Source organism: Carassius auratus, chromosome 22 (assembly GCF_003368295.1).
Source record: "Carassius auratus strain Wakin chromosome 22, ASM336829v1, whole genome shotgun sequence".
In the NCBI taxonomy this organism is placed as follows: Eukaryota; Metazoa; Chordata; class Actinopteri; order Cypriniformes; family Cyprinidae; genus Carassius; species Carassius auratus.
Genome location: NC_039264.1, coordinates 24,079,674 through 24,103,547, shown reverse-complemented (window position 1 = coordinate 24,103,547; position 23,874 = coordinate 24,079,674). Strand labels below are relative to the sequence as shown.

The following is a 23,874-nucleotide window of genomic DNA, read 5'->3' as shown; positions in this document are numbered from 1 at the left end:
TATCTAAATAGTAGCTATTTTCAGATTACACTTCTAAAACAATTTACTAGGAGGAAATTAAAGTGAATAAAAGTGTGTTTGAGGCTAGGCACAAAACTGAAAACTGAAATATCACATTACGGTACGCAAAAATATGCACACTTTGTTCAGTGTCGCTAAAAATAAAGACCAAAAATCAAAGTATTTAGTTTAAACAATTATTTTAAAAAAATCAAACCCTATTTACATCACAACGCATAAAGCCTCACATGAGCAGAGAACAGTCATTAGAAATAATAACAATGGGCACTTCTCGTATGACGGCTATTCACGAAAGCTGTTTAGGAAAATTCCGAAGCAGCGCTGCGTAGAGAAGCGCCTCCCTCTGCGCTCTTATCGTACACTGCGCTAATCAGAGGCCGAGTCGAGCCGTCTGCTGAAAGGATCAAACCCCAAACAAGGCTTCTACTTTTCACCTTATCATTTGCAAACAAGCGCCACTTTTTAAAGGAATTCACCCTTAAGGCACCAGCTAATCATGGACATCCAAACGGTAAGATTAGACGACAAGAAATTATGTTTTAATCTCTAATCCCTGGTTTTGATGGCATATTTTGCTACTCGGCTAATGTTACTAGCAGTCTAATGCAGCTGCATTATTCCACATTCACTCTGACTTTGTCTTAATCCGTATCGAATCGGGTTGATTTCGGTTTAAACGAATATATAAGAAATATTTAGCTCTATAATGGAGGATGTTTATTTGGCAGCTTGTGTTGTGTGCCAAAGGCCCACCCTAGACTAGTGTCAGACAGCTTGATAGATAAGATCAGACCAAACCAGACCAGATGGTTTAAATGTGGACTGATGTTATGGCTGCACAGGATTTCATATTTTATGTAAAATGGCAGTGAATTTATGCTGGTTCTTCTCTCATCTCATGTTTCTGTCCGTGCATTCCTATGCTAGTAAAGGTTATATGTTGTTGGTTTGATCAGTAGATCATATCCAGGACTTGCTATTCATCAAAAGATAATGTTTTGAAACATACAGTTTCCAAAAATGCTGTGTACAAATGTTAGCTCACTGGGTTTTCTTTTGTGTACTGCTCAGATAATAGACAAAGTTAACTTCAATATGCTTGTTTTAGTATTATTATGAAATATTATGTTAATTGAATCCTAGTCTGGTTTCAAACCTTCATGACTTCTGTGGAACACAAAAGGAGACGTTCTGAAGAATGTCCAAGATGCTCTTTTTCATTAATCGCAAGCTTGTAGTAATTACAGTGGTCAAGCTTGGAAATCAAAATTTTGATTTTTAAATAGTTTCTTATACAAAGCTTGGAATATAATGCACAATTATTTTCTTATTTTTTTTATTATTGGGGGAGGGGTGTTACTTTATTGTCTGATCTACCCACTGTCCTGGTTTAGGTCCTGTCTTACCGGTCAAACTCAGTATTTTTTAATTAAGCATGTTAAATCAAGACCATCTACAGTTTAGGGCTGCACAATTCATAGAAATAAATCACAAAGTCAATAAATCGCGATTATACAGAATCTGTGATTGTCATGCGTATTTTTCAGTGAAGCACAGTTCTGTGATCAGCAGTAAATCTCCATCCAAATGCCAGAGGGTGCCCTCATGCTGAAACTCCAAATATCCCCCGAAGAACAAAAGCAGGAAATTTCCATCTCTGCAGCTGAATAAACAGAAGATTTAACTGCTTTCATTGATTCAACGTGACTAATAAATACACAACTATAACAATATATGGTTTATCTGAGTTGTTCTTCTTATTATGATTTTTATCATAATAAAGTATATCTATAATGAAATGCTAATCGACATAGACTTTATCACTGCTTAGAATACAATGAAGTATTGTGTGCTTTAATTACTCTGTGTAAGAAGCCACATCATCTCACAGAGGGATTTATTTCAAACACTTGAGCAGCATTTACTACACAGAGCCATAGTTCACTGAGAAGATATGCAAACGGTCATTATCGTGAATGATTTTGACAATTTGATAATCCTACAGTTATATCGTCTGTGATTTATGAATGCAATTTTCGCATAGCTTGTCAAAAAACTAAGGCTCTGTGTTGAGAATGCTGCTCCACCTGAAAGCAGATGATGGGAAATTTACTGCTAATCACAGAACCGGTGTTCTGTCGATTTGTCCTACCCTGTCAGAATTTCCTACCTCCCACTAAAACAGTGGGTAGTACAATTCGACAACAAAAAATGCTACTATAAAGTTATGGTTTATTGATGTCTATACCTTCCTCAACCCTAAATCTACCATTACAGTAATGCAAATACAGTAATTGTGTTATATTTGCGGTTGTAGCTAGATGTTTAATACCAATTAGATTGTTTTTATTAAAGTCTACATAACCCCAACTCTGAACCTACCCTTACAGTAATGCAGATACATAAAAAAATAATTGTTTGAGCATAAGAAAAACAAAGCGATACTGATGTGCGCATGCTCAGTAAACCCTGGTAGGAAAATCTGATGGGTAGGATAAAATGTCAGGACACCGGTTTTACTGAATAAGTGCGCATGACAATTGTGATTAATCACGTTCGATTAATTGTATTCGATTAATCATGCAGCCCTACTACAGTTACTACTGATGTCCCTCAGGGTTCCGTTTTAGGCCCACTCTTGTTCTTCATCTATTTAGTTCCTCTTGGCTATATTTTCAGGAAATATGGTATCCATTTTTACTATGCTGACTACACCCCATCTCTACCTGGCTTCTAAACCCTATAGTTCTTTACCTCCTCCTTCCTTGACTAGATGTTTAGCTGAAATTAAAGACTGGGCTTTCAGCCAACTTTATAAAAACACAACAGTGGTAAAACTGAGGTCTTACTTGTTGGCACATAATCATTTTTGCTTAAATCTGATTGTTTTACAAAGGATATCGATAATAATGCAATTTATCCTCCTCCTTAGCAGGTTAGGAGTTTGGGTGTCATTCTGGATAGCACAATTTCTCTTGAAGCTCATGTCAATAATATTACGCATACTGTGTATTTTCACCTGCATAATATCAATCGTCTTCGTTCCTCTCTAACAATGAATAATACTACAATTCTTATTCATGCAGTAGTTACCTCACGTATCAACTATTGTGATGCTCTCCTTACTGGTCTTCCTTCTAAAATCCTCTATAAACTCCAATTGGTTCAGAACTCAGCAGCTCCTGTTCTTTCTAGGACTTCATCAATAGAGCTAAATTCTCCAGTCCTCCTACTTTTACACTTGCTCCCAGTAAAGTACGCAGTAAGAGAGAGCTGCACTAATGAATGACCATCGACCCCTGCGAGGCAGGAACAGAGCTGCTTGAACGGCCGGCTGATGCGTGTCCAGGAAGTGCGCGGGGCAGATTCCACTTCCGCCGTACACGTGTCCGACCAATCAGAGAGCAGAGGAATCACTGGCGTGACGTCACGTTAATCACGCCCACAGCTCTGGAAACTCTCTAGAACGCGCACCCCTCCTGCATCAGCACCCGTGTTGCCATGTCCGCTTATTTTAAACAACGTATTTTTTTAAAGATGGTTATAAATTAAATGCGAGCATTCCCAAATGTAGGCCTAATGTTCAGAGTATATTACCGTATTTCAGGTTTGCTGATGCTTGACCTTTATCAAAACACAAATAATGACAAATCAGAGTGTTTATGCATTTTCTCAGAAGAAAAGTTCATCTAAACTACAGGAGTATAGCTAGTTATTTTTTCTAGCACTTAAAGTACAAAAAGATTGGATTAAAAAATTGTGCTTCTCACATTTAAGGCACTTCACAACCTTGCTCAACCTTGCTTAACCTTATCTTACTGACCTTCTTCACATCGACACTCGGCCTCACACAAACAATCTCTCTTGTATCGCCACATATATGTTTAAACATTATGTTTAAGTGATTTAAAAACCACAAGCACTCGTTGGGAAATGTAATGTCCCTTTCCATAATCACAAGCTTCATTTTTCAAAATAAATGTAAAGACGGTTAATAATGTCCTTAGTTTTACCATCAGTTTAAGTCTAAATGGGGAACAAAGTGGTGTGACAGACACAGTGATGAAGTTTGTATGTGTTTGCAGTACACAAGTCACGGACGGTTAAGAAAGTCTCTCTCTCTCTCTCTTTCTCTCACTCACACACACAAATCTACATTTTTTAACATTCAATAGCAAATACTTAAACTAATAACAAAACATATTTACAGCAGCTGATTCAGAAGCGCCAGATTGGCTTAGAAAAGTCTGAATGACCTCCTCTTTTAGGTTCACGAAACAGTCGTACATAAAATGTGTTGCTGTTCTGTTGTGAGTAATCTTAAAGATTCTTAAATGCGTCTACTTTCAGAAGGCCAGATAAAGTACTTTTGCCTTCCTTTGCCGTCTTTGTGTGAACATTTGGGCGGCGTTACGCAAATATTTCCATATAGTGAAGTATACACGTGGGGCGTGTTTGAATGAGCTGTTTCAGGGGGGCGTGGCAGAGTCTTAACTTTGATGGCATTTTTTTAAAAGTACAAATTAAGCTCTAATGCATTTTATGCAGGGGCGATTCTAGGATTTTTTCAACTGGGGGGCACAAGAGGCGCCACGATTAATACAGAGGGGCCAATCTTGTGTTGTTTGAACTGTATATCCAAATCATTTCAAGAGTTCAGTAACCTTTAAAATCAGTAATAAACAGTGATACCCTATTATATTTTAATAGTAGTTATTCACTGCTCTAAATAACAAAAAATTAAATACAATTTGTATTAACTTTTCACTTTACAAAAGTGAAAGAAAAACTGTAATAAAATAATCCAATGTATGAATAGTGTACAACTCACAAATAATAATAATATAATTTATTTATAATAGCCTTATTTATATAAATGCAGAATAACATTAATAATTCATAGAAATAAATACACAATTAATTAATTAATATAACTAATATAAATTTAATATAATTTCATTATATGTTTTTGTTTATCCACATCCCATTCAATTTGCATAGCAGCAGTTGCAGTAAATTTGCATTGATGAATAAACAAAATCTACTTATGTAGACTTATGTAGATCGCGGAGCACCATGGTGATTTAGAACGGCAACTGAATTTATTAGGAATCTACAGACGCAAATAGACTGAAGGTGTAGAAAAATAAAGACCTATATGTGTATTTTGGACTCTTTTTTTCACCACAAGTCTGAAAGAAGACATGTTACTGAAGACAAACAGCCCCAAATCTCAAAATTGACCAGTAAAAAAAACGATGTTTTTGCATGTGTCTCACCCATATAGACTTTTAAAAAAAAAAGTAAATCGTAACGCAGTAAACCCCTTTTACATTCAGCCGCACAGGAGCATAGTAAATATAGTGATTAGCATCTTGGTCTGCTCTAGGAGATAACATCGTCATCGAACCTGGTCTGTCTAACACCGAAAGACGTTAACGTTAGTACCAAACACTTCTTGCACTGCAACAACTCGCTAATCAAAAACATAAGCTATTTAAAATAGGTGCTTTTTTCGTTGGAAAACAGCAGCTCGCTATTCTTGGTCCTCGTTGAGAAGCATCGTGACTCAATCATGAGTTATTTACTAAACTGAAAGATTATAATTTGAATTTGTGAGTGACAGACAAGTAGAAGGGTGGGGGCACACTGGGGGGCCAATCAGTTTTCAGGAGGGGCCAGTGCCCCCATGGCCCCTCCCCTGGCTACGCCACTGATTTTATGGCACACCGTTGATTTTCACAAAGAAATTATTTTGACTTGAAAAATAATAATAATAAGAGACAAAGCAAAAATCCTTCTTATAGTAAGAAATTTACAATGGTAGTAAATGGGATGATTTTTGGATTAGTTAAAAGCAGAAATGTTAAATCTGATTATAAAAGCACTTAAAAAATTGTAGTTAAAAATGTAAAGCTATTTAAATCATTATTTTTTACAGTGATTTTAATGTCTCTGCAACAAAGTTGTAAAATTGGATGCAACTTTACACACATTTGTGTTTTTTTATATATTATTAGAATAGTGAGTTTTATCTTAGATAAGTTTATCTTAGTTTACAAAGTGGCCACATGCACTTCCATTTTAAGTGTCTCCACTCTTTTTAAGAAAGGAAAAAGGTGAAAATAGGCCTACAATTTTTTTTTTTTTGGTAATCAGCATTATGCCACTAATGCTGTCGACTGAACTTGTATTGAACACATAATATTCCTCTCACATAAAAAAAGAAAGAAAAAGATTTACATTTTTAACACATTTACCCTTGTTCTGTGAATCCACGTTATCTAAAATATTTCCTGAACTGAATTTGCATCTGGTTCAGTTGTTCACGTGAGTTTGCAGTTTGACAGTGTCTGTGTGGTGCGTTGCTTCATTGCCAACTGACAGTCAACCATTTTCTCTGTTGAAATTCCCCTGATGTAACCATTGTAAATGTTCCTCCTCTCTGCAGTGGTAGGGTCTTTGTGACTTGAGGTGTGGCAGCAAGGCTGCTCCCTGATTCCCCCCGGTGCTCCCCTGCCCCCCGCCCTCCTGGACAGCCCCGAAATGACCACAGGGGAGTGTTGCCACCTCCCAGGCTCCCTGTGCGACTGCACTGGCAACGCTGCCCTGTCCAAAACCGTGGAGGAGGCTGACAACCGCCGGGCCCAGTACGTCACCCAGGTCACGGCTAAAGACGGACGTCTACTATCTACTGTTATCAAAGCCCTGGGCACCCAGAGGTACACAAATCTGAATAGTATTTTCAATTTCAAGCAGTATTGCCTAAAGGCAAAGCTGTTAACTTCCTTCTCTGTTAGCGATCGGCCGATTTGTCGGATCTGCCACGAGGGTCAAGACGTGTGCAACAGCGAGGGGCTTCTCTCCCCATGCGACTGCACCGGCACATTGGGCACGGTCCACAAGAGCTGCCTGGAGAAGTGGCTGTCCTCCTCTAACACCAGCTACTGTGAGCTGTGCCACACTGAGTTTACCATAGAGCGCCGGCCCCGGCCCCTCACAGAGGTAACAAAGGTTAATGCCTTTAGCCTCATCTGCATGGCTCGGCCTCGCTTTGCTATTGAACATTTATTTGTGTGTGTGTTTACATGGCATAATTTATTATATTTGGTAAGAAATCAGCATCAAATTAAATTATAAACTTAAGTGATATCATTTACATAAAAAGCGAAGTAAATGCAAGTGTCAACTTTATTGCTTTAAAATAACTTTTGTGAAACCGAAATGTCAAAATTTGGGTGATATAATGTTTCATTGTCATTCTGCGAAACATTTATGTAAAAATTCAATATGATAAAATAATATATAATTAATATAAGATAATATACCAGTATATGAATTATGTACTTTTTAAATCGTTAAAAGAAAAAGTGATCATACAAACATTTATAATAGTTTTTCAGCATTTAAAATGACAATTGGGTATAACCTAGTAGTTTGAAGGAAGGTGGCAAAGATTGGTAAAAAATTACTTTTTATTTATTAATTTATAAGTCTAAATGTCATCTAATGATAAATATACCTGACAAGATTACTTGGTATATAATCTTTTGTTACATTGAATATTTATATATATATATATATATATCTCTGTGTGGAGCACCTACTGTTGTCAGACTCCTTGTGCAAACAAAAATCTCACTGGATTATTACATTTAATTGCAAAAAATTATGTTTGGAAATGTAAACCGATATTTCCTACTGACACACTACAACAAAAGATAGAAAAAACAGACTTGAAATCATTTTTTGTTGTTGAAAATACTAGTGCCCTAAGACTTATGCACAGAACTGTATATATATTGACTTAAATACACTTATCAGAATCAGAAGGAGTCAAAAGTTTGGTTTAGTGGTAATAAGTATTCAAAATATATTCTTTAATTGACACTATGCAAAGAAGTGAGAAAATATGTTCAAAGACTCAATATACACTCAGATATATAAGTTTATACACAAGTTTTTTTTTTTTTTTTTTTTTTCACAAAAACTGTAATTTTCTCGTGCTGTTTGGATGCAGTAAAAAATCCACAGATGCAGCAGAAAACATCTGGGTCATGTTTGCAAGGATAACTTTATCCTTGAAATCAGGATGACTCATAAAATAATTTGTCTTCAAAATCGTTCATAAAATCGACTGAGAATTGACCAAATAGTTGTAACCTGGTTCAAGAAGGTAGAAAACATGTCTTTAAGGCAGTTTCTTTCTTTTTTTTTTGATGACTAGCACAAGAAAGTACAAGATTTCCTCACCCTTACAAATTGTTGTTGAACGCAAAAATGCTATGAAATGTTTTCATATTTTATATCATAATAATTATAATAAACAAATATTGGATTACATATTCAGCATATAGTATATGCATGGCATTGTTATCATTACTGCTGTCATCATTTATGCAATTATTTTTTTGTCTTTTAATTAATCAATTTTGCTCTTTATTTTGGCATGACTAATTGTTTAGGTACACATTTCTTATTTAAGAAATTATCCAAACGTTAGTTTTAAATAAGTCAAACTTACCGTTAAATAGTACTCTTATATGTAGAACCAACATTGATAACAAATTAAGTTGAAGTGGTTGAAAATTTTGTTTAAACTGATCTTTACTAAGGATGATGACTGTGAAATTGATTACATTCACATTTACATTACATTTAGTCATTTAGCATTTATTCATTTAGCAGACGCTTTTATCCGAAGCGACTTACAAATGAGGACAATGAAAGCAATCAAAAACAACATGAGTGTTATTGGTTATCATTATTGATTATTGATCATAACATGTAATTATTTATCTTCGGGCATCTATTCTTCATCACTAATCCTCACGTCATCTTTCAATAGTGGCTCAGGGACCCTGGCCCCCGGAATGAGAAGCGCACCCTCTTCTGTGACATGGTGTGCTTCCTGTTTATAACGCCCCTGGCAGCCATCTCAGGCTGGCTGTGTCTCCGGGGTGCACAGGACCACCTGCACTTCAACAGTCGCCTGGAGGCAGTCGGCCTCATCGCTCTGACCATCGCTCTCTTCACCATCTACGTCCTCTGGACACTGGTACTGCATTACAGTCCATCAAATGCAGATTTCAGTTTTTATTCTGAAACAGAATGCTTAAATTCATTTGGAGGAATCAAATTAAGACTTATCTGAACATGTCTGGGTCATATTTCACCCCCAAAAAATGTGTTAAATATGTTTCATAATCTGATCACCTTAATGCAAAGAAATCATGTTTTACTGCAGTGCCATAAATATCTCTGTAAATATCTCTTTACCAAAATGAATTAATAAAACAACTCATTCTCATTACCGTAATATCATAATAATTGCACATTTGACACTCTTATAAAGGACCTTTGCACCTTAATGCACTTTCTATGGAAGATCTAGGTATTTTTTGTGATTTGCGCAAACAAGGAGGTAAAGTTTACTAAAGGAATTGTTCACCTGACAATGAAAATGGCATTTTTTACTTATGTCACTCCAAACTTGATTAATGATATTTTATATCGTAGAACAATCGACCATACAATAGTTTTGTGCAGGAACAAAATAAAAGTGGTAATCTTTCCAGAAGCTCTGAAATGTCATTTAAGTTCAAGTAATGGATGAAGCCCCACCCCCAATAAAAATAATGCTGTGTTAATTGTTTAACGTGTTTAATAATGTCGGCGCCGATAGCCAAGTGAGCAGTGTGCTGACATATAACCCCATTGCATCGCGAATCCTGATCCCGATCCCACCCCCCTTCTCTCTCCCAGCTCGCTTACTGTCTTGCTCTACATTATCTCAAAGACAAAATGTAAAAAATAAATCTAAACATAAAAAAATAAAAAAAACTTTGAATAATCTCATTACCATCATTGGCAAAAACCCTTTATCAGTCATTCAAAGACAAATCACCTGCGATTATGATTACAATCTAACAAGAACATTGGGTGTTATGGGAAGCGTTCCCGGTTCCGTTTGACCTAATTAATAATAATTAAAAAATTACTAATTAATGCAGCCTAACAATCCTTAGTAATAGAAATGTGTGTGTGTTATATGTAGAAATGTAGATTTCATAGTTTTTCTTCTCATTTTGGTGGGAAATGTCACCCAGACATATTGTTTTCATAAAAAATGGACGATTTTAATTTCTAGGACCTTGTGCTCAAACCAAAGGTGTGAAAAATTGTCCTTGTTTTGCAGGTCTCATTCCGCTACCACTGTCAGTTGTACTCGGAGTGGAGACGAACCAATCAGAAAGTCCGCTTGCTCATTCCTGACACCAAGGGAGCACACTCTACCCAGCATTCCTTGCTTTCCACAAAGCTGCTGAAAAAGACGGCAGATGAGACCATAGTATGAGAGACGTGGTGTGGGGCCCGATCGCGGTGGTATTAGCGTGCTACAGGTTCTTGACACAGCGTCGTCAACTAGAGCTGCGCCATTTTGGATGCATTCTTTTCTATTTAATCCTTTTTATCTAAATATGTGAGCACTTCATTTGTTGGATTTTTTTCACAAGTCTCTTTTATTGTTTTTTTCGAGCCTTTATAAGTGTGTTGTTTTATTTATTTGGGGCTTGTACAGCCAGGCTGAGGCCCCATACTGTTCAGTATGCATTGTATTTGAAACAATCGGAAATCTAACGTATGTGTATAGACGATTCCTTTGAGCACAGCGGCGAGGGATTATGACTCAAGTACGTATGGCTGCTGAAGCTTAAAACCAAACCTTTCTTTCATTTTCAATGTATCGTTTTTCTACTCATCTACCTTCAAGTACTTTCCATCTTAACCTGACGGAGTTCCGCCTAAGCGAACTTAGTCCTTGTGGCTCCTAAACGATTTAGTCAATATATAAATGTATACACACTTAGTGAAACAAGTAAGCTCTAAGCTTCGATCGGCATGGGTATTACAGGGCCATTTGCCCGGGAAATGAATGTGGAGGCTGATGTATATCTGCAGATGCTCAAACTCATCCGAAGGTTGGCAAAAAAAAGAGAGTGCAATAACACGCTGCCATTGGCATGATTCTGCTGTGAACACACGCAGGTTTTCATGCATGCCTAGTTCATTTCGTAAATCTCATCAAATTGGTGACTGTTCGTGAGTTTCAATTTTGTATACAGATCAAAGGCTGTTTTTCCGAACAACGTAAAACAGCATGCGGTGGTTTTAAAGTCGTAGCACTTTCTGACAACGTAGCCTAGATGTGAGCTGAACAAATGTAGATATGTGTACGCTTTTGGGATGCTAATATGTCGCAACTTTATATGTTATTGTTGAGTTGTGATAAGTGCAGATGCAACCACCTCTACGGTTCATTGTTCAGTCATTTTCAGAATCCGTTTTTCCTTCGTTTTTTTAGGCGAGTGTTTAAAGTTGAATGTGTATGTGTGTTTACGGTATGCATTTTATAAGCTCTGGCTCTTTGTGTTGTTTAGTTAGCATCAAAAGCCTGAAGTTGAGGATGGCATACTTGGGGTTTTGTAGCAGTTTACTTTGTGAAAGATGCAGGTCAAGCCACAGAGGAAGAAGTAATTGTAAAGATAAACGTCATTGCCAGACCAGTAACGAAACCGTTCATGAATGACACTACAGTATTTAAGCAAAGGTGTCTTTTACCTGTGAGTCCTATATTGGTGAAAGAAAATTCTGCAGAACACCAACCAACACAAGGGGTAGGCAGTATCGTAATAATTGCACATTTGCCACTCTTAATGTGGACCCTTTTGCGCCTTATGCACTCGCTGTGGAAGATCTAGGTCTAGGAAAGATTTGCGCAAAAGTTTGCCGGTAAAGTTCACTGAGGGCATTGTTCACCTGATGATGAAAATGTTGTTATTTATTCACCCTAATGTCACTTCAAATTTTAATGCTGTTATTTTAATCATAGAACAATTTTGGTGAATCATTTCTGTAACGTGTACAATGATAATTTGTAGTGACCTTATCTGTCAAGCTTCAAGATTTCAATGAAAGTGGTTCATATGAAATGTGCCCTTTTACAAATTCATACAATAGTTTTGTGCAAGAACCAGAAAGAAATACAAGGGATAATCTTCTCCAAAGCTCACTTATGTTCAGATTCTGTAATGATTGATGGCCACGCATTGTTTATTCTTGAAAGACTAAGTGAATCTCCACTTAAAATTTGACTTCGTATGAGTTCAGTTGGAATATAGGGCGCAAGCCGTATAGACCACATGGACTATTTTTTAATTTTCTAGAAAAGATCTTTGTGAAAATTCTTCAGATCTTAATGGAAGCTTGGTTCCAGAATGGGATTCCAACATTTTACAAAAAAAATCCATTTATATCTCACAATTCAGTTTTTTTTTTTACAATACCAGCAGTACTTAATAAACAGTATTACTTTTTTCAGTTCAGTTTACAGTTCAGTTCAATGCAGTTCAATTATCTGGCATTGTTAAAAAATGTTATATACCTTGTACATTTTGTTTACCATACATCACTTTCTAACCACTTTGGCAATTCGGAGGAATTCGGAATCGTGAGATATAATTAGCAAATCTGAGAAGAAAGTGTGAACCCAATTACGTGGAAAAAAGAAGCTAAAATTGTGAGAAAGTTGCAGTCTTTTTTTTTTATTTTATATTCTGTAGCAGAAAATAAAACATAATTGCAAGACTCTGAATTCAGAATTCTGAGGGGAATCATTTAAATTACGAGATGTAAATCTAACAAGAGTCAGAATTATGAGATATTATCATTGTTAGAAATAAGTCAGAATTGTGTGATTTTGTTTTAATCGCATAATGGGTAAAAAAAAAAAAAGAGAGAAAAAAGTCAAAATGACGGTGAATAATTAATGAAGTAATTTTATTTTTGGCTGATTGTTCTTTTAAGGCTAATAATATAAATAGGTCCATGAATTATTTTATTGTAAATTCAAATGTGTCTCAATTGTAAATGTGTAGATAAATTGATGTCTCTGTTGTTCAGAAGTGTTGTGTGCTGTAGGTCCAGGGTTCTGTATGTGTGTGTGTGGAGCAGACAGGCCCACGAATGTCTGGATTATTTGCTGAAGGACGCAGCTGATCAGCCTGCGCTTAAAATGCTTGTAGTTCACGCGCCACAAACGAGCGAGTTTGAAACCAAAAGGTGCTTCTGTATATTTGGACATTCAAACATGCAAAAGGTTTTACCCTCAAATTCATTGCACCACCCATCTCCCATCTGCTAATTTCACATTGGAGAATGGGAGAGAAAAAAAAAAAAAGGTTTTCCTCTCTAAATGGATTCTTTATTTTAAGGGGAGAAAATTTGTGCAATACACTAAATATGATGGCATTATATAACAATAATTATTTTGATATTTTTGTAGAGTTTTAGGAATAATCCATCATCATCATCATAATCATCATCTTTCCCACTGCTCAGTGTTTTTCCGGAAAGAAGTTGCTGATTTGAACCATTATTTCAAACCACTAGTGGTGTTGGATCACCAACAACAGGCAACTTTACCAGCTTAATGCTAACTTGAGGAATGCTGTCTCGTTGTTGTGCTTCCACCTGCTTTCTTCACTTTTTGGGCCATTCCTTGGTTATTTTGCAACGTAGGTGTAATACATTGAGTGCAATTTCAAAAATACTACAATGCAATTCTTACCTATAACCTTAACAATACATGTATGATATATACATAGATGTAGATGTTGTTGCATATGAAGGACTTTATGAGTGGGACAATGTTGAACTCATGATTCTGTTTATTATTATTTTTTTTTACTTGCAGTGGATGCCAGTGAGCTGGCCACAATATGCAACACTGCAAAAGCAGTTCAGCAGCTCAATGATGATGTTAATAAACACCTCCGAAACCTCTCTGTTCCACCAGTGCATGCTTTCTTATTTAAATACAATTGCACAATTTCTGGGGGGGGGTGGGGGGGGAGGTTAAACTTTTTGTTGCAGTTTCAAAAAAGAAGGCATTACCAAATCTGGACTGAATTGTACACGTTCACACAGTTTGTTGATGCAGTTGAAATATCTTTAATTTTGCCAGTGTGTGTTTTAATGTATTCATATATGTATTATTTTGTTTCTGTTTTGTTTTCATTTATTCTTGGAGCACGGGATTTTTATCACACTGAACTTTTGAAATACTACAATGTTTATGTTGTGCTGTGGCTAAGAGAAAGATGTCTGTTACGTCCTCACCAAAAATATGTTGGTGCTTGAAATCAGCCAAGAAAAGTGTGCAAAGCAAATTAAAAACGATGCTCTGGACCTGATAACTGTGCTGTTGTTCTTTCGAGAGATATCTAAGAGGTTGCACAATTTCAGGAATGGCTTAAACTCACTCTTTTGGGCAACAAGCCATTTATTATGAGCTTAAGCTCTGTATTATATGGAAGTCTGTTTTCAACACAGAATAAAGAAAAGCATGAAAACAAATGAAACTGAGTTTTTACAAATTCTGACTTAGATCTGATATATAAACCCACAATTCAGAGAAGTCAGAAAGTTGTGGGATGAAAACTCAGAACTGCAAGGAAAAATGTCTCGGAATTACGGGAAACTAATTCAGATTTTTGATATAATAGTTATAATACATATTTTGGGGGCTTTTACAGGATTTTAATATTATTTTAACATTTTAAAAAGCCTCATAGGATGTTGAATTAAAATTTATATATTAAAGATTTAAAAGTCAGCTGAATTGGAATTTAAAAAAAGTTAACAACAATGTGCAGAAGTTTGTTTAAATGTATTTAATAGTCAAGAAATTTCGCACCAAAGTTTCCACAACATATTAAAATATATGTTGTGTTTTATAGCAACGTGTGATGGAAATTACATTTCAAACATTTTTTGAAAAAACCTGACAACACTTGTCATGCTTATAAATAATTAGCATTACATAAACGCCGAATACAAGGGAACATTTCTTAATGGTTTGTTTAATTTAACAAAATCACAGCTTGAGTGGAAAACCAATCTGTTCACCCTTTTGAAAAAAGAATGCTGGTCCTTTTGCTGGTTTATGCTGGCTCTTTGCTGGTTTATGCTGACTTTTTGCTGGCTCTTTGTTGGTGTATACTGGTTTATGCTGGCTCTTTGTTGGTGTATACTGGCTCTTTGCTGGTTTATGCTGGGGTATGCTGGCTCTTTGCTGGTTTATATTGGCTCTTTGCTGGTGTATGCTGGCTCTTTGCTGGTTTATATTGGCTCTTTGTTGGTTTATGCTGGCTCTTTGCTTGTTTATGCTGGTCTTGTGCCGGCAAATTACCGACATAAACCAGCATCCCCTAGACAAAAACAAAACTAACCACCTAACATACCTAAACACATACCCATACCTAACGTACAAACATCTTGAATTGAAAAATTATCTGTTCATGAGTGATATTTTTATATTTATCTTTATTTTTCTTTATTTCACCTCAGACTTTTCACTGACACGGTTTCTTTGAAACCCAAATGTAGTTGGCTCTTTGTTTAGGATGTAAAACTGCACGTAATTTTTCGTATTTTCTGTAGACCTTCAGAAAACAAAAAATAAAGGCTGAGATCTTTTGGGTTTGTAATAAAAAATCAACCTAGTAAATTAATGATACGATATTTTAACATCATCTACGGTACACCTCATGCTAACCGGCCTCCTGAGAGAGTTTAAACTAGAATGCGTCACACATTGTTTCCCATCATGCCTCTCGTCGCTCCCAATATCATCTTGGTGTTTTTTGTGCCGCCGCCATTTCATCAGACGAAAGACTCGAAGCAGCGAGCGAGCTCTTTTAGCGCTGGTGGCGACGAAACACGACTGAGCAGCGACCCTCGTTGATTTTACGACTTTAAACGCGTTTTTATCTGTTTCTAGACCTAGTCTGCGTGGTTTAGAACAGTGTAATCTGAAAACGGAGGAGGACCGCGAACATCTGAAGGCAAAATGTCGTCTGAGGTTAAACCAGAGAAACAAGAACAAGGGTAACACGACATCTGCATGCTTTTTATTCCATATTTTGCTTTTATTATATGGTTAAATCAATAGTAGGTACGTAATGTTTTGGGTGCAGAATGCATTTAAGAATAGTTTGGTTGCAGTTAAATATGATCGTTAAAGGACAAACTCGTTTATATGGTTTGTGTCCTGATGAAACAAATACATGCTGGATTCACAATCGGAGGAAATCAGCTAAGCAAACATGCACGACATTTCCCTAATATTTAAAATGAAGCTCGTAGACGAGATTTGAACGACTTTTTTTTTTTGTTACGCAACAGACAAGATTGAGTGTCCTTTGTTTGGTGCGGCCTAGTTTGTTGCATGTCAGTTTCTTGCCCCTTTAGAAACGATTAATTACTTGTTTTAGATGTTAACGTCTAACAAAAAAAAAGTAAACCGTACCTTTTTCATTAAAGCGTATTGGTTTAATTGGATTTATTGTACATTAAAAATAAATAAATAATAACGCACGAGTGAAAATATTAAATTTTACGGTTAACTGAACCTTTTCCAAGTTTTGGTATCTGCAAACTCAAACCTGTTATTCGAGTTATTGTTTGTGGGAATTTAGTTATTTTAATGGAAAGTAATTTTTTCCCTTCGGTAATTACTAAAACATTTGTCCTCAGACTGACTAGACAGACTGTCTGATTTGTTAAATTTTCAACCCCGTTATTCATTAACGTTACTTTAACAAAAAACTATATTGCTAGAAAATAGAAAACGTCGTATTTAAACTGCATTTAGACAAATTTTAGTGAAAGGGTTGAAGAAAATACAACCCCCATATAGTGGAATAATGCATGAGTTTATATTACTTTTAAAAATAAACTTGAATTTGTTAATCTTAACGATTTTGATGCATGGCTGAACATAACATTTTATTTTCAAATTTCTGTAGCTGCAAACTCGACCCTTTTACCCAATTTATTGCTAGAAAAGGATTCAAATTACTATTTTTCTTGCGGCAAATGTGAATTATGAACACATTTTGAGTGACTAATTTCTGATGAATTTTCAACCCTATTATACGATCTTAATTTGAAATTAAATTGTATTGCTGTAAAATAGAAATTAAAAAAACCTGGCTTTTATACTATTCAGACATCTAAATTTGGTAACAGGGTTTAGGAAATGTACACTATTGAACATGAATGGAAAATCATCTTCTCAATTAGCCTAAATTTAGTTTTATCTCAAGCTTGATTGCATGATTTTCTTGTTGGGTGGAAAACATCTCAAGTTGCGTTGTTGTTGTTTTTTCTCCATACAGAAATAATGTGAATGGCAAGTCCAACCATGAGTCTAGAAAGGAGAGGCCCCAGAAGCGTGGTGGTGGGGGCCGATTTGAACCTTACGGGAAGCCCAACAAGAGATACCGTGTGTTTGTCAGCAACATTCCCTATGATGTTAAATGGCAAACTCTAAAAGATCTCATGAAGGAAATAGGTAAGTTTTCATTAAATTTAGTTGTATATCTTAGGTTAGCTTAGAGCCATGGAGTTTTAGTTTTGAGGTTTCGAAGGTGGCCACCTACTCAGTTGCTTTAGGTCAGAGGATAAACATCCCATCATGGGGAAGTGGTCTGTTGGAAAAGTGTCTTGTCTGTTGTGGAAAATGATTATTAATTCAAGCTTGCTAATGTAGGTGGATGGCACTTTAAAATTGTGCGAATTGCACGTACACACAGAACGGAGTCTAATCCATTCATATGAATCTGATGCCATCATTTGGTCTCTTTGGCTTTGGAGAAAGTGTGTAGTTTTCACCCTAACCTGTTGGTTAGTATTTCAGAACAATCTATTGAGTGGTCACATTTTTCCCTATCCATGTGTAGCAGCCCCTCCATGCCTAATGATTTGTAAGCATGGGGAATTTCATGTGGAAATTGTTGTCTGTAGAATTAAATTGCATTTTCTTTTTTAGGTGAATGCCAGAGTGAATATTTTTGCAGCTGATCTTCATTATTGTGCCCTTAAAAAAATGGATGTGATTGATTTCTGGGGGTACAGGTCTACAGAGTAAAGCAGCTTCTTAAGCTGGTCCTTGTTTTATCTTATGGACAGACGTTCTTGCTGAAGAAAAGCCAGGTGGTTCTTCGAGGTAGTTTTTGACAAACAGACTAGACCTGGTTTGGGTTTGCAGTCTCATCTAATTCTATTCTTGAGTGTTCATCCAACTGGACATGTTGGAGCTGGTTTGGCTAATCGATTAAATTCAAGAGTCCAATTGTTTAGTTGGGAGGCCAAGTTGGTTCCAGGTGGACGAGGTTTCGGTTTCTGTAACTTCAAACCATTTATTTTATAACATAGGTTTAGCTATTTTCATTCAGTAACCATATATATACATATTTTTGCCCTAACATTTTGGTTTAGGTGTGTCGAATGTTTCGGAGGTAGCCAAAGACTTGTTAACCTTACCAGAAATGGTTCTTTGACGTCCAAAAAAGGCCATAGTTGACAATCCATCCAATTTTGATGGCTCGGGAGGTCAAATCCTTTTGTCAGTCTTGGATGTTGAGGTTCCCAGCAAGGACAGCTTAAGAAGTTTTCCTCAATAGACTTTACAGCTTGCTTCTTGTAGACCTGTACCAGAATTTGTGCTGCTGAGGTGCTGGGGGAGGAGGCTCTGGACTCGCAGGCCAAGCTCACTCTCACCGTTCCCCGGTTTGTGTCTGCTCTAAACCCCAATTGTTCTCTCGGCTTCTCTCCCCTTGGTGTGTGTCGTCTGGAATCTGATTTGTAGTGGGTGAGGTAACGTACGTGGAACACTTAATGGACGGAGAAGGCAAATCAAGGGTAAGTGCAAGAGACGAACCTCCATTTGTCCGCTTGAGTTCTAACATGTACTCTTAGATTTTAATGTGGGATGTTCAGGACTGGGTTGAGAGTTCAAAATGTGTCGTCTTGGGTGGCATTTGAACAAAAATGTATGCCGACTGTGGTTCTGAGTGGAACCGCAGGGATCGTTTCCCAGCTATATAGTAATTCTGGTTCTCGTGTGTTTACGAGGTAGCAATTTTTTTTTTTTTTTGAGTCTCATTATTGGACTTCAGGTGGTGTTCAGTAACTAAACATGGCGTCAATGATTTGTTGAGCGACTCAACTAGTGGGATAACATCAGAAATGGAGCCTGAATCAGTAATTGGAACTGAAGGACGCTTGTGTATTCTACTCGTCAATTAATTCTGTCAGTCATTTTGAGTTTGAATGTAATTATGTAAGTGTTGAACACCACAGAGAAGTATTATTTGAATATTCTATCAATTTAGTGTGTCGTAAGTATTTTTCATGAGTCAGTTTTTGATGAATTTTTTTTAGTTTTTTTTTTTGTTGTAGCGCTTGTCTAATTGTCTCTTTTGTTCCTGTTTTGTTTGTTTGTTCGTCCTGGCTGGTTTGCTGACTTAAGGGTTGTGCGTAAGTATCATCCAGACTATCGATAATTTCTCATTTGTTGCTTTTGCACTACTCTTGCTAAACTTTATTTTATTTGTAATTTTTAAATAGGGTGGTTGAGTTCAGAACTGAAGAGCTCATGAAAAAGGCTGTAGAGAAAGTCAACAAACATGTCATGAACGGTCGTCCTCTCAAGGTCAAAGAGGTGAGTTCATCTTGCAGATGAAAAACACTGGGTACATATATGGCACTTTTCCACTGCATGGTATGGCACGGTTCAGTACGGTTCCCTTTTGGGGGGTTTTTCACTGGCTACTTTTAGTGCCACCTTTCTTGAGGTACCAAGTGTACAATTACCAAAACGTGAATCTTCACTACCTGCATCATTGAACTTGCGACAAACACAACAGAACCGCTAGATTTAAATGAGCACAGCCAGCAAAGGAGTGAATGAAACTGTTTTGACAGTGCGCACATTTAAAAAAAACGAAACAAAAATGTCTGTTTTGTTGTCTGTTGAGGATGTACAGACGTTCCTCTCATTGATACCAGAGGAGCGGATCCAACTAGAGCTTGATGGGGTGATGTGGAATGAAAAAGTTTTTAGAGTCACAGCAGTTGCGGTGGCATAACTATGATGACACTTGAATAATCCCACCCACTCTAGCAATAATAAAGCCAAGCAGAAAAACTTATTGGCCAATGCCGATATTTGGAAAAATGCCAGATATCGGCTGATATATCGGTCAATCGCTAAATGTGTACTGTTATAAACGATGTCCTTGTCCTTCTCGAAGGATCCAGATGGAGTGATTGCCCAGCGTGAAGCTAATCGGGCTCACGGAGGTGGGGGTGGTGGTGGCGGCGGACCCCCAGGCATGGGTGGAGGAATGGGTGGAGGCATGGGAGGAGGCATGGGTGGAGGCATGGGGATGGGCCCAGGACCAGGTGGTCCTTCCATGGTCAACATCCCTCCCAGTCTCATGAACAACCCCAACATCCCCAATGAGGTCATCCATGGACTCCAGGCTGGAAAAATCGGAAGCTCCATTTTTGTGGCCAATGTAAGCGTTTAAATCCATTCTGGAGTCATACGTCCCTTTTTTTTTTTTTTTTTTACTTGAACCCTTACTTACCATTTGACATCTCTCTGCACAGCTGGACTACAAGGTTGGGTGGAAGAAGCTAAAGGAGGTGTTTGGAATGGCTGGAGTGGTTGTGCGTGCAGATATCCTGGAGGATAAAGACGGGAAGAGCAGGGGAATGGGAACTGTCACATTTGAAATGCCCATTGAGGCTGTTCAAGCAGTCTGTATCCTTCATAGTAGCTTTTGATGTGTGGTGTCGATTGGAATAAGGTTGTTTAATGCCATTTAAAATGTCCAATGCTTTTCCTTAATGGATGTTAGCGATGTTCAATGGACAGCTCCTCTTCAACAGGGTCATGCACGTCAAACTGGTAAGTAATCACATGGGTTTAACATTGAAGCTTGTTACTGGCTTCTCAAAATTCACTTCTTTTCACCTCTCATTGTCTTTTCAGGATGAGAAATCCCTTCCCAAAGGTGACTTCGCACCACCAGAACGTCCTCCTGCGCTTCCTCGTAAGTGAAGACTCCATATTAACATTTACTGCATGGACCATCAGCCATAAAACTTTGTTGTAGTTAGACTGTTCTTCTCTAAACCAGTTTCACAATCTCATGCAGGTGGTCTGAGTGGTATCGGTCTCGGTCTGGGACCTGGCGGTCAACCCATCGATGCTACCCAGCTCAACCGGGGTGGGATGGGCAATATGGGACCAGGAGGTAACAGCGTGTTGCATGTTGGTTTTTTGGGAATGTTTCTTCTTGTATGCACTCATTGAACTTCACTCCCCTCCCCTCTCCATGAAATCATTTTCTCCATAGGAATGGATGGAATGGGATTTGGTGGCATGGGTAGAATGGGAGGTATGTGGCTCATCTCATCAGCCATTTTTATTTTGGCCGGTTTTGATCCCATCTGGAAAGGACCTGCAGGTGGTACTGGTTGGATTTTATGCTGTAGTTCAAGGGTGCTCAGTCCATTTTAATGGGCGCTATCCAAACATCACTGATCTCCATAAATCTGTGGTGTAATTTTGAAGCAGCACAATGTTGTTTTTATTTTTGCAGATTTTGTGTACTTTGAACCGTGAAGTTATTGGTGTAGTACTGTGATTACAGTGAATTATCCTTTTTTTGTTTAATATCACTCCACTATAAATTCCTCAATATGAATTGAATCCATATGTTATTGATCTTCAGGGATGGATAATTTTGGAGGTGGAATGAACAACATGGATCGTTTCGGCCCCTCTGGAATGGGAAGAATGAATGGTAAATTAGGTTTTGTTTTTTAATGTTTTGCTAGTAGTTAGGTTTGAAATGCTTTATATATATATATATATATAATTTTTTTTTTTTTTTAATTGCAGATATGGATCGTGGAATCGGCGGTGGTTTTGAAAGAGATTTCAGTGGCCGTAATGACATGGGCATGTCTCGTAGCAACTTTGGAGACACGTTTGACAGAGGAATGGGTTAGTAACCTTCACCTTTGCTCCTATAAATCTCTTAGATGGTTATATAATGTTAACCTTTTTAAAATGTATTTAATCTGATTGGCAGGGAACTCCATGGGAATGGATCGCATGAATGCTGGCATGGACCGGCTTGGTGGCGGCATGGACCGCATGGGAGGACTGGACCGAATGGGAATGGATCGCATGGACCGCATGTCTGATCTAGACCGATTGGGAACTGGCTTCGACCGAATGGGTTCAGGGATTGACCGACTGGGTCCCAGTATGGATCGGCTGGGAACAGGCCTTGACCGCATGAGCTCCAGCGTGGACCGCATGGGCCCTGGTGGGTTCGACCGCTTGGGCCCGTCCGGCATGGATCGCATGAGCGGCGGGATGGACTTTGCCTCTCCTATGGGCATGGACAGGATGAACACAGGCATCGACCGAATGGGTTCAAACTTCGACCGCATGGGCTCCGGTGGCATGGACCGCTTCCCTTCCTCTGGTCTGGACCGCATGGGTTCCGGCATGGATCGGATGGGCTCTGGTGGCGTTGGTGGGCAGTTTGACAGACCTGCTGATATGGATCGTGGCAATTTCGGGACTCCTTTCAGTGGGTCTGGACAAGGAGGGCCAGGGACTGGTGGAGCCAATGCCAGGAAGGGCTGCCAGATTTTTGTCAGAAATGTAAGCATTTGATCTCAACTTCCTGTTTTTTTTGTTTTGTTTGTTTGTTGAATTTTTATATTTTTTCCCTCTCATTCACAAACTAATTCTCTTTTTGCAGCTGCCCTTTGACTTCACTTGGAAGATGTTGAAGGACACTTTCAATTCATGTGGTAAGACACTTTCCCATAAGACTTTTCTTTGAGCATTTCTTGCTTGAGTTTCATTAATCGATATGGCTTGTTTGCATTTTCTATCAGGCATTGTGCAGTATGCCGACATAAAGATGGAGAACGGCAAGTCTAAGGGCTGTGGTGTGGTGCGCTTTGATAATCCTGAGACCGCCGAGCGAGCCTGCCGCACCATGAATGGCTACCGGCTCAGCGGGCGAGAGATTGACGTCAGGATCGACAGAAATGCATAATCGTTCTTTGCCTACCGATTCCTTCCACCCCCTCACTAAGCTTTCCAAATTAGTTGTCGGTTACATATTTGTATTTGTGCCTAATGGTACACTTTTAGTTTTGCCTATGACTTTTAGAGACCAAATGTTTTTTTGTTTTTGTTTTTTCTCCCCAATTTTTATTGTGACGCTTTCCAAGAAATAGCCTTTGTTAAAGGTTTGCTAATAAATCTCAACACTGAGAACTTGAGTGGTATTTTGTGGTGCTTCTAAGTCATGTTTGGCTTTATCTCTACAATTAGGTGCTGCTAGTATAAAGCACACACACACACACACATATATATATATATATGAACATATGGTCTGACAATTATAAAGGGTTGTGGTTAAAAAAAACAAAAAACTTTATTTTAAAAACATTTGTCAAATACAGACTACAAATTTAAAAAAGTGTTTTCTTGGGGAAAAAATTGCAATCTAGTTGAAAACGGCAAACCTTTAAATGACCACAAGCACTAAAAATATGAAAAAATTTTAAGCTGTATTTACCTAAAAAGAAAGACCATTAAAATGACAAGTCTTTAAAAGCAATGTCATATACACACTACAAAATATATATTAAAAAAATCCTTATGAAATTCCTTCTTATTCAAATTTACTGGACTTAATCTACGGAAATCCATAAAAAAAAAAAACCTTGGTGATAAAGTCCCAGATGTTTTCTGCAGCCTGTTAAATACGAGGTAACGTTTAATTTGTGACGTTTATGAAATAATGCATGTATAATCATGCACAAAACACCTATGTGATAAAGCATAGTTAGTGCTAGCATCAAATTCTAAAATTTGGTTTCAATTTTTATAACACCACA

At 37.6% G+C, this 23,874-nt stretch overlaps 2 protein-coding genes across 5 annotated transcripts; both read left to right on the top strand.

The window, feature by feature from the left end:
- Positions 1 to 398: 398 nt before the first annotated feature.
- On the top strand, positions 399 to 13,866 carry LOC113040098 (E3 ubiquitin-protein ligase MARCH2). 2 transcript variants are annotated; one of them, XM_026198353.1, is made up of 5 exons: positions 399 to 532; positions 6,473 to 6,743; positions 6,822 to 7,026; positions 8,870 to 9,079; positions 10,220 to 13,866. In XM_026198353.1, the coding sequence occupies exons 2-5, from the start codon at positions 6,568 to 6,570 to the stop codon at positions 10,376 to 10,378; spliced, it is 750 nt and encodes a 249-aa protein (XP_026054138.1). In that variant the 5' UTR covers positions 399 to 532; positions 6,473 to 6,567; the 3' UTR covers positions 10,379 to 13,866. The 2 variants fall into 2 exon arrangements, with proteins under 2 accessions (XP_026054138.1, XP_026054137.1); XM_026198352.1 differs by having other exon boundaries at positions 6,822 to 7,035.
- Positions 13,867 to 15,734: 1,868 nt separating this feature from the next.
- On the top strand, positions 15,735 to 23,248 carry LOC113040096 (heterogeneous nuclear ribonucleoprotein M-like). 3 transcript variants are annotated; one of them, XM_026198349.1, is made up of 16 exons: positions 15,736 to 15,972; positions 17,265 to 17,440; positions 18,737 to 18,789; positions 19,400 to 19,407; positions 19,498 to 19,591; positions 20,184 to 20,450; positions 20,545 to 20,698; positions 20,796 to 20,845; positions 20,930 to 20,990; positions 21,096 to 21,194; positions 21,297 to 21,338; positions 21,675 to 21,746; positions 21,845 to 21,949; positions 22,038 to 22,621; positions 22,722 to 22,773; positions 22,861 to 23,180. In XM_026198349.1, exons 1-16 carry the CDS (start codon positions 15,935 to 15,937, stop codon positions 23,022 to 23,024), a joined length of 2,019 nt encoding a protein of 672 aa, XP_026054134.1. In that variant the 5' UTR covers positions 15,736 to 15,934; the 3' UTR covers positions 23,025 to 23,180. The 3 variants fall into 3 exon arrangements, with proteins under 3 accessions (XP_026054135.1, XP_026054134.1, XP_026054136.1); XM_026198350.1 differs by lacking the exon at positions 21,297 to 21,338 and having other exon boundaries at positions 15,735 to 15,972; positions 22,861 to 23,248; XM_026198351.1 differs by lacking the exons at positions 15,736 to 15,972; positions 18,737 to 18,789.
- The last annotated feature ends 626 nt before the right edge of the window (positions 23,249 to 23,874 follow it).